General features: G+C 49.5%; 1 protein-coding gene across 1 annotated transcript in view; it reads left to right on the plus strand.

Moving 5' to 3' along the window:
- Window positions 1–10,347, plus strand: part of kcnn1a (potassium intermediate/small conductance calcium-activated channel, subfamily N, member 1a) — a 128,367-nt gene extending 118,020 nt beyond the window's left edge. The window contains exons 9-10 of the mRNA XM_080212629.1: window positions 7,052–7,121; window positions 9,971–10,347. Of these exons, the coding sequence (XP_080068755.1) occupies window positions 7,052–7,121; window positions 9,971–10,255 (355 nt within the window). The 3' untranslated portion in view covers window positions 10,256–10,347. The remainder of the gene's footprint in view (window positions 1–7,051; window positions 7,122–9,970) is intronic.
- Window positions 10,348–10,758: the final 411 nt, after the last annotated feature.

Genomic DNA, 10,758 nt, shown 5'->3' on the forward strand with positions numbered 1-10,758 from the left:
GACTGAGGGAGAGGGAGGGGTGACCGAAGGGGAGGTGACTGAGGAGAGGGAGAGGTGACTGAGGGAGCAAGGTACCCGAGAGAGAAGTGACCGAGGGAGAGAGAAAGAGGTGACTGAGGGGGAGGTGACCAAGGGAGGGAGAGAGAGAGGTGACCGAGGGAGAGGTGACCAAGGGAGAGAGAGAGAGAGAGGTGACCGAGGGAGAGGGAGAGGTGAGCAAAGGAGGGAGAGGGAGGGATGCCTGAGGGAGAGACGACCAAGGGAGAGATGACCAAGCGTTTGAACGAGAAGAAAAGCATTTCTAAATAGTTTGCAATAAAATCCAAGAAAAGTTAGTATTGCATTTGGATGTGTTTGAAGAGTTTGACAGAGCAAATAAACGGAAATACTTTCCACATGTTTGAAGGGTCAATAACAAGAGACTGAAAGTTATTATGAAAGAGGCAGAGAAGGAGATGAGGAGACATCGTAACAAGTTGTTATGATCTGGAATGTTCTGCCTCCGGGCAGTGGAATTCAATAGTAACTTCCACCAGGGAATTGGATAAATACTTGAGTGGAGAAATTTGCAGGTTTCTGGGGAGAGAGCAGAGTGGAGAATTAGATAACTCTTTCAATCAGGCATGGGTACCTTTTGTGCCAGCCACATTTAACAGTATAATTCAATTTGACCTCACCCCACCAGCCCCGAAACATTAATCATCTAAAGTATATATTTTATGCTTTGCAGTTTACTGGCACCTGGATCCTTGCCATTTCTTACAGAAAGAGGAAATTAGCCTGCACCATAACAGGACGTTAGTGTGAAGCCTAAACAGGAAGTTTTGATTACAACTAAAATAAGTCTTCAGATTGAATTCAAAGGCAAACAGGGCGAGGTTTGGAGAAAGGCCAGGAGATGAAAGAAGAGTTTGAATTTACAAAACAGGAAACTTTAAAAACTCACCGTCTTTTCCCTAATCTCATGCAAATGGGGTTTAAGAAAATATCATAGGCCTAGAATTTTGTCTGCTTATTGGGCAGAAATGGGTGAATTCCTGGCTCCAAGAACCCAAACTCTTTAAAAGTGTCAGAGTGAACGTCCGAATTTCAATCTGGGAGTTGGGCCAGTGAACGGTAGTGAAGGCAGGCTGACTCCATGCTCCCACTTTGTGCTGAGGTTTAATAAATAAAACAGTAAAAAAGCTCTCATATACTCCCCATGCCCCGTCCATACCTTGTGCCCTCTGACCACCCCGAGGCCTGTCATATCCTCCATGCCACCCATGTTCCCCTGCCACACCCCATGGCCCTTATGCCAACTTAGTGCCAAATCATGCCAACCCATGACCCCTCTCCTATCATCCTTTGCCCCTACACCTACCATGCCAATTCACCCTATATCCACCATGGGCAGACCTCAGGGCCCATGCTGAGATTAAATTAAATTAAATTCCAAGTGTTAACATTAAATTGCATTCATAAATCCTATTTGCTATATTTCCATTCCGTCAACTACAGTATGCTTTATAACAACAAACATTTCATTCACTTGCATAATCCCATATAAAAACGAGAATTGAAATTCATATTCCCAATTCTAAAACTCCATAACCACTTGAAGCTGTCAATCAAACAGTGAACTGGCAGACGGCTTACTGTGATAATGGACAGTTGTGAAATCAGTCTTACAGCACTAATTCAGTAATGGAAACCCTAAGGATTATGTCAGCAGATTTAGTGAAATATCAAGCAATCATCTTTTTTATCAATCTCCAAACGGTTTTTTACCAAAAAGTTAAGATGTCTTGACAGTTTGACAGCTCCCTTTAACAATACACCCCAGCAACTGTTTTTGATAGTTCCATTGAGTTTCACAGCTCCAATGAGTTCATTCCCTTTTTACGCACATTCATGCCTAATTTTAGTGGCCCAAAGGATAGCTGATGTCCCCAAAATGTGTATCGGGGCCACATCCAGCCTTATCTCTGCAAAAGGGTGCCTTGGCTATCTGAATGAACCCACAGGTGTCAGACCTGCCCCTACCTGCTCCCATTCTGCCTCCTTCAAATTTCAGACCCCCTCTCACACCAAAATCACACAGGTGGACAGGGCTGTTGATTTCATTGGCAGCTGCCTCTGTGCAAACTCTGACACATGCCCATTTCCTCCCTGTTGGGTCTGGGAATTCCAGATCCGGGTCTCTCCCACCTGGTGTCCCCTGCAGAGAGCTTCCCTGTCCTGACGGAAATCCAGGCCATGGACTTTGTCCAGTTTGCATTTTAGAAATTTTCAGATGACCTACTCCGGAGACAGCAGCAGAATTCCGAATGCAAACAGGCTGGGAGCTGACGTGGACGTGACCCTGTTCGATATTAATAACATTTTTAATCTGTACGCATTCTGCAGCATAGGTGCTGACCACACACATTAATTTAAACTTGGAATTTGGAATTTAATTGAACATTTTCAAATGGGAAAGATATGGGAACCCGGTAAAAATGAGATTTGTGTTAAATAAAAAGTGCTGTCATATTCTTGGCAACAAAGCTGAAGATTTAATTCACCCAGTTAAGTTCTTTAAATATTTCTTCATCACTAACAATTATTCCTATCCCCTCTCTTGCCATTGACAAGGTGCTGATGGACTGTTGTTTGGAACCATTGCAGTCTGTGTGGTGAGAGAGCTGTTACTAAGAGATTTGGATCTTGTGAATATAAATTTCCCCTTAACATTCCTTGTCTCAATTGAAATAAGATATGAAACTGAGGCAGGGGTAGATCGTGCCAACCTATTCCGCCATTCCAAACACAAAGAGCAATACAGCACAGGAACAGGCCGTTCGGCCCACCAAGCCTGCGCTGATACGCTTTTCCTATCCCTCTGTTTGCCTCCCATTCGTGTGTCTATCAAGATATCCCTTGAACGTTGCTAATGTGCCTGCTTCCATTGCCCCTACTGGCAGCACGGTCCAGGCACCCACCACACTATGTGTGAAAAATTTTCCCCGTACGTCTCCCCTAAACTTACCACCTCTCACCTTGAGCCTGTGCCATCTTGTAGTCGACCTTTCCAGCCTGGGAGAAAACCTCTGACTATCCACCCTGTCTATGCCTCTCATAATAACCTCCATCAGGTCACCCCCCCTCATCCTCTGTCTTTTCAGTCTGAGTTTATCCAGTCTCTCCCCATATCTAAAGCCCTCCAGACCAAGAAACATCGTGGTCAACCTTCTTTGCACCCTCACCAAAGCATCCATGCCTTCTGGTGACCAGAACTGCACTCAGTACTCCAAATGTGGCCTAACCAAGGTTTTGTATAGCTGCAACATAACTTGCCAACTTTTATACTTGATGCCCCGGCCGATGAAGGCATGCATGCCCTCTTGACCACCTTATCCACCTGTATTGCCACTTTCAGGGATCTGTGGACATGTACGCTCAGATCCCTCTGCATGTCAGTGCTGCTCAGGGTTCTGCCATTGACTGTATAATTCACACCTGAATGAGATCACAGCTGAACCGTGACTTCAACCCCTTCTCCCCACCCTATCCCCAAACCCCCTCGATTTAATCCACACCCACAAATCCATCAATCTAAAGACCCCACATACTGAATTCCCTCATTCCCAGCACCATTCTGGTCAAATCTCTTCCCCACCCTAACAGTAGATGCCCATAAATGAACAGACAACTCTAGCTGATGTCTAACCAGTGAAGGTTCAGCGTATCTCACTGGCCCTTTGCGCAGTTTACAGAGTGAAGTACGCTTTCTGACAGCCTAATCGACCTGTGCTGACATCCTCAAGGTCACCTTTTGTTGTCTTTACTGATGTTGGAGATTGGCTTGAAAACATTTGAGCCAATTACAAAAGGACAGAGAAGAGTCATTAGCGTGGGTCTCTAGTTTATCGATATTTTTTGTGCAGTCTGCCAGGACTCACAAACACTTAACCTTTCCTGACCCGAGTGAGGCGGGAATGTGGAGCTCAGTGTTGAGGTGACTTGTATCGATACGTTTCAGTGGGAGCTCGATAAACACACGAGGGGGAAACGGAGGGAGATGCGGATAGGGTGAGAGAAAGCAGGAGTGGAGTGTAAATACCAGCATGGAGCAGTAGGGCTGAGTGGCCTTTTCCTTTGGATACTTTTGGCAGGAAAAAAACCAATGAAAGAGCTCGGCCGATCGGATTTGGCAGCTTGAGTTGTTGGTGAGCTGAGAGGAACAGGAGGACGGGGCGGAGGGGGTGCACTGGGGAAATCGACCATCAGCGTATACTGTTGTATATATCGGCTCACAAACCCGACATTGGTGAATAAATCCCTGGCTTCCTCAACGTGACTTCCTATAAAGAAGATTCTCTTCTCCCCATCATCGGCGATCATCCTTTAACCTGACTCTCCCCGGACACCGTGACTCTCTCCAGACCCCCCGACTCTCCCTGGACCCCCCGACTCTCCCCGGACTTCCCGACTCTCCCTGGATCCTCTGACTCTACCCGGACCCCCTGACTCTCTTCAGAACCCCTGACTCTCCCTGGACCTCCCAACTTTCCCCGGACCCCTGACTCTCCCCAGACCCCCCAACTCTCCCTGGACCCTCCGACTCTACCCGGACCCCCTGACTCTCTTCAGAACCCCTGACTCTTCCCGGACCTCCCAACCCTCCCCAGACCTTCTGACTCTACCCGGACCCTTGACTCTCCCCAGCCCCCCTGACTCTCCCCAGACCCCCTAACTCTCTGCAGATTCCCCGACTCTTCCCAGACCCTCCTGAATCTCCCCGGACCCCCCCACCAACCCCCCCCCCGCCCCACCGACTCTTCCTGGAGCACCTGACTCTCCCCAGAACCCCCGACTCTTCCCAGACTCCCCAACTCTCTCCAGACCCCCGACTTTCCTCGGAGCGCCTGACTCTCCCCAGACTCCCCAACTCTCTCCGGACCCACAACTCTCCCCAGACCCCCGACTCTCCCCAGACCCCCCGACTCTTCCTGGAGCCTCTGACTTTCCCTGGAACCCTCGACTCTCCCCAGACATCCCAACTCTTTCCAGACTCCCTGATTCTCCCCAGAAACCCCCCACTCTCCCCAGACCTCCTGACTCTTCCCAGAGCCACTGACTCTCCTTGGAACTCTCGACTCTTCCCAGACCCCCAACTCTCTCCGGACCCCCGACTCTCCCTGTAGCCCCTGACTCTCTTCAGAAACCTCAACTCTCCCCAAAACCTCCGATTCTACCCGGACCCCTGACTCTCCCTGGAACCCCTGACTATCCCTGGACTCCCCCCCAACTCTTCCCAGAACCCTGACACTCCCCCAACACTTCCTGGACCCCCCGACTCTCCCCAGATCCCCCCAACTCTCCCCAGATCCCCCCAACTCTCCCCAGACCTCCTGACATTCCCCAGACCCCTCAGCACTTCCTGGACCCCTGACACTCCCCGCACTCCCCAACATTCCCCGGACCCCCCGACACTCCCCAGACTGCCTGACACTCCCTGGAGCCCCTGACTCTCCCCGGACCCCCAACACTTCCCAGATCCCCGACTCTCCCCAGACCTCCTGACACTCCGCTGACCCCCAGACTCTCCCTGGACTCCTGACTCTCCCCGTTAAGAGTCTTACATTGAGCAATGGGCATTTCTAAGTGAACAATAAATAATGCCAAATAAAAGGCAAAAAGAAAAGGCTCACTGGATTGATTCCAGGTTTAAAGGGGCTGTCGTATGGGGAGCAGTTGAATAGCTTGGGCTTGTACTCACTGGAGTACAAAGGAATGAGGGGGGATTCGATGGAGGTATATTAAATATTCAATGGAATTGATAAAGTAAATGTTAACCAAATGTTCCCCCTTCTAGAACAGTCTCGAACAAGAGGTCAGAGTTGTAGAGTAAGAGGACAGAGGTTTCAGACAGAGATAAGGAGAAGTTATTTCTTACAGAGGGTTGTGAATATGTGGAACTCACCAGCCCAGAATGCAGTGGATACAGAACCAATCAATGGATTCAAGAAAGAGACAGATAAATATGTGATCAAAAGTGGGATAAAGGGCTGTGGGGAAAAGGCAGGGAAGAGGAGTTGGGATGAGATGGAGATCTGCCATGATCATATAGAACAGCGGAGCAGACTCAAAGGGCTGAAGTGCCGACTCCTGCTCCTAATTCCTGTGTTCCTAATGAAATCCAATGTTAATAATCTGGACGAGGCTGGGAGAACTGTTCAGGAATGCCTCCCCTCACAGTCGTTCAGTTTATTAGTGTTACACGTAGGCTTACATTAACACCGCAGTGAAGTTACAGTGAAAAACCTGGACCTCCCAGTCAGTACACTGATACTCTGAACCCTCTCCTAAAGCAGGGTCCAAGAAGTTGCCAGGAGTGGGAATGTATTCCGGGTATTTTGTATTTATTATCCAGGGATGCATGTTGCTTTTCTCGCTATTTTATTGACTTCAGACCATAGCCAGCCCGAGTTTAGGCTATTCTAATGGAGATAGCACTCATCCTATTGGCTGCAGACAAAAACTGAAATTATCCAAAATGCAAAAGGCAATTTTCCCCAAGGATTTTGGATAACGGATACTCCAACCTGTAAAATGTTGCAGAATTAAATTTTAGCTGTATTAAAAAGTAATGACTCAAAACCATACTATTCCAAAATAAAAGGCCCATTGCCGATCGGCACTGATATTTTTCACTTAAAAAACAGTTTCCTGATTTTCAGGGACTCAAATGATTAATATACAGGAAAACAACGCAATGGTAGATTTAGTAATGATATAACTAGTGCAACAGAACTCCTGCACCTGAAAGTTTCCCACTACGCCACTGACCCTGACCCTGAGCACAGAACAGGGGCCATCAGACTCAGAACTGTTGTTGCCCATTGCACAGAAAGGGTTAATCAGTCTCTTGGGAAAGGAACATGAAGCCATCATCTAGAATCCTGACTGCTTGTGTCCGGGACAGATGTTGCTTGCTGCCTGTGCCTGTAGCTTTTGTTTCTGCATTTCTGCATTGGCTATGATGAGAATTGTTCCATATAAAATTAACCCTGCGTTTCCCACACAGATTAAGAGGTGTTAAAATGGAGCAGAGGAAATTAAACGATCAAGCAAATACACTGGTGGATTTAGCCAAGGTTGGTAATGCGATGAACTGTGTAAACATCCCTGAGAAGATATGGAGAGGATTCTCTGTCAACTAAGGGGGTTGCCAACTCCGACTGGACTCATTCCTGGAGTCCTTCCTCCAACTGCCCCACCCCCACACTCCTGCCCACTGGCCATCTGGCATGCTCATCTTCCTAGCACCCCACCTCCCTATAGCCAATCGAAAGCAAATTAACTTGCCATTGTGATTGGATGAATCTTCGCTGTCAGTCCAGTAGTCCTGACCTCCACACCGGGTCACCTAGTCAACAATCTGTTGAATGTTCCTGTTATTTTTGTCCCGAGAGTTGCTCAGAACAGTTTCTTGGAGATTAGTCTTCAATTTCTGGAGAATGAAGAGCGATCCTAGAGGTTGGTGATCATTAACCTCAAAGAGGGCCATGATGTGGAGATGCCAGTGTTGGATTGGAGTGGGCACAGTAAGAAGTCTCACAATATTGGATTAAAGTCCAACGGGTTTATTTGGAATCACGAGCTTTTGGAACGCTGCTCCTTCATCAAGTGGATCCATCTATTGAACTTTAACCTGGTGTTGTGAGAGCTCTTACTGTGCCTCAAAGAAGGGTCAGTTTTACTGGTTAATGCCAATTTCCAGGCTGGCTGAGTTTCTTGGTCAAAGGCTGACACCAGAAGCTACAGTTAGCATCGCTACCCTGAGGGTAGGATGGGTTTTAGAATCATAGAACCCCTACAGTGCAGAAGGAGGGCATTCGGCCCATCGGCTCTGCACCAACCACAATCCCACCCAGATCCTATCCCCGTAACCCAAACATTTACCCTGCTAATCCTCCTGACATTAAGGGATAACTTAGCATGGCCAATCAACCTCAATCTTCAGGCTGTGGGAAGAATTCAGAGCTCCGGAGGAAACCCACACAGACACAGGGTTACGCAAGTCCCCCAGGCTCCCTGCTACTGCTGAATATCTGTGGAATTCTGCAGCAATGTGTGGGTGTAGGCTGTGTGGGGGTGGGGGGGGGGGGGTGCGGGGTGGTGATTGTTGGACAGGGACAGGATTGGAATGGCTGCCAGCCCTTCCCTCTGTTGGACGATGTGTCAGCGCTCAGTGTACGGTCACACACAGACTGGTTGCTGTAGCGAGGCATCCAGGAGAGGTAACTCACTTCAGTCTCATTTAATACCTTTGGATTACAACAACAATGTGCATTAATATAGCACTTTGAAAATAAGCCCCAGGTGTTTCAATGACATTTGATATTGAGACACATAAGGAAATGTCACCACAGTTCATCAAAAACCTCGTCAAAGGTGTCAGCTTTAAGGAGCAATTTAAAGCCGGAGAGAGAGAGAGAGAGAGAGAGAGGGAAAGAGAAAGAGGGGGAAAGAGGGAGATAGAGAGAGAAAGGTGGGCAGGGTGGCTGAAATGTAAACTCTGTGAGTTTGCTTGTCAGCTCCTGTTATTAGTGTGGTCAGAGAGAGAAAGGGAGAAAGAGAGAGCGAGAGGTAGGGAGAAAGTGAGGGAGCAGTAGGGAGACAGAGAATGAGAGGGGGACGGAGAGAAACAGAGGGATCCAGACAGAGGTTTAGGGAGGAAATTCCTGAGCCTAGGACTTCAGCAGCTACAAGCATGGCCCAATAGTGAGGGCAATAAAAATCTATGTTCAAGAGGCCAGAATTAGGGGACTGCAAAGATCCTGGAAGGTCGTAGCCCAGGAGGAGATTGCAGGGATAGGGAGGGATTGGAGGGATTTGAATACCATTGGCAGGATTTAATCATGATGTGGAGATGCTGGAGTTGGACTGGGGTGGGTGCAGTAAGAAGTCTCACCACACCGGGTTAAAGTCCAACAGGTTTATTTGGTATCACGAGCTTTCGGAGCGTGAGGTGAGTCACCTGATGAAGGAGCAGCACTCCAAAAGCTCACAATTCCAGATAAACCTGTTGGATTTTAACTAGAATTTAATCCGGGTGACAGGGTCTTGCTAGAGGGGTGACGCTGCCCGCAGCGCACCCACCACATGCCCAGGATCAATGAGCTAGACCTTAGCGGGATGGGGTTAGAGTGAGGGGGTCGCTGACTAATGGATGGACAGAAGAGGGGACAGGATGGTGACTCTGAGCCAGAACCATTTCCCAACTCCAGACACTAACCACAGGAGCTGACAGAGTTTCCATTTCAGCCTCCTCCACATGGCAACTACCCCCCCCGCCCCCGACACAGCAACTCCCCCCCCCCACACAGCAACTCCCCGCTACCCCCCCCCCCCACACACGGTGACTCCCCCGCCACCCCACATGGTGACTCCCCCTCCCCCCCCACACAGCAACTCCCCCCCTCCCCCCCTACACACGGTGACTCCCCCGCCACCCCACATGGTGACTCCCCCTCCCCCCCACACACTCGGCGACTCCCCCCCTCCCCCCCCACACTCGGTGACTCCCCCGCCACCCCACATGGTGACTCCCCCTCCCCCCCAACACGGCGACTCCCCCCTCCACCCCCCACACACAGTGACTCCCCCGCCACCCGACATGGTGACTCCCCCTCCCCCCTCACATGGTGACTCCCCCTCCCCCTCACACGGCGACTCCCAACCCCCCACACAGCAATTCCCCACCCCCCAATACAGTAATTCCCCCACCCCACACGGTGACTCCCCACCACTCCCCCCAACATGGTGACTCCCCCTGCCCCCCCCCACCAACATGGTGAGTCCCCCTCCCCCCCCACCCAGTAACTCCCCCTCTCCCCCCGCCCCACCCCCCAACCCCACCCCGTTCCTCTTAAGGATAGTCCATGCTCGCAATGTGTCCCAGTCTTTCTGACACTGGTTTCTTTGCGCTTCCTGTTCACAGACACAGAACGTGATGTACGACATCCTGTCAGAACTGCAGGAAAAGAACGAGGACTTGGAGAAAAGGATCGTGACGTTGGAGACCAAACTGGACTCACTGACTGTCAGCCTCCAGGCATTGCCTGGACTCATCACCCAAGCTGTTGGCCAACAGCAGCGCGACTTCCTTGAGACTCACATGCACAGGTTTAAGCCGGTCACGTACAGTTCGGAGAGATCGTGGACACCAACCCGAAGACGACGATCACCATCCACAGCACCGCATACATCTTCTGATAGCAGCTAGGGACTCTCAGAAGTAGATGATCTGATCTCACTTGGCCATTGTATGGCTTACAATGTTAGCTTTTTTCTATAAAGCCATCTCTAATTTATAAGTTTGGGTTTTAGGATACCAGAGTGAAGCTGCAGGTTACCATTAATATTTAAAAGGGTAAAGCAGCTCCCTAGGCTTTTGCCAAGGGGTTCGGGCCAGTATATATAGGTTGAAGCCATCTTCCTTAAGCCTCCTGTTCTCCGTCCCTCTCTTCCCTCTTTCCCTCCCGCCCGCCCGTTGACACACACGAGTTTTGGCTGCCTGGGGTTGAACGCAGTAACCTAGAAGCAAAATTATCCCAGTCCCGTGGTAAGACTCAGTGCAAGACCTGAGAGTACTCAAAGCAACTGTTTGGGCACTACTAAAAAAAAGAATATGGGATGATCCCATTATCCCTGGGCTCTGGGAAGACCCAAATTCCCACTGTGGAATCTATCCTATTTACTGTACTCGATGGACATCGGGATGTATAT

Source organism: Carcharhinus amblyrhynchos, chromosome 26, assembly GCF_965287045.1.
Source record: "Carcharhinus amblyrhynchos chromosome 26, sCarAmb.v2.hapA, whole genome shotgun sequence".
Lineage (NCBI taxonomy): Eukaryota > Metazoa > Chordata > Chondrichthyes > Carcharhiniformes > Carcharhinidae > Carcharhinus > Carcharhinus amblyrhynchos.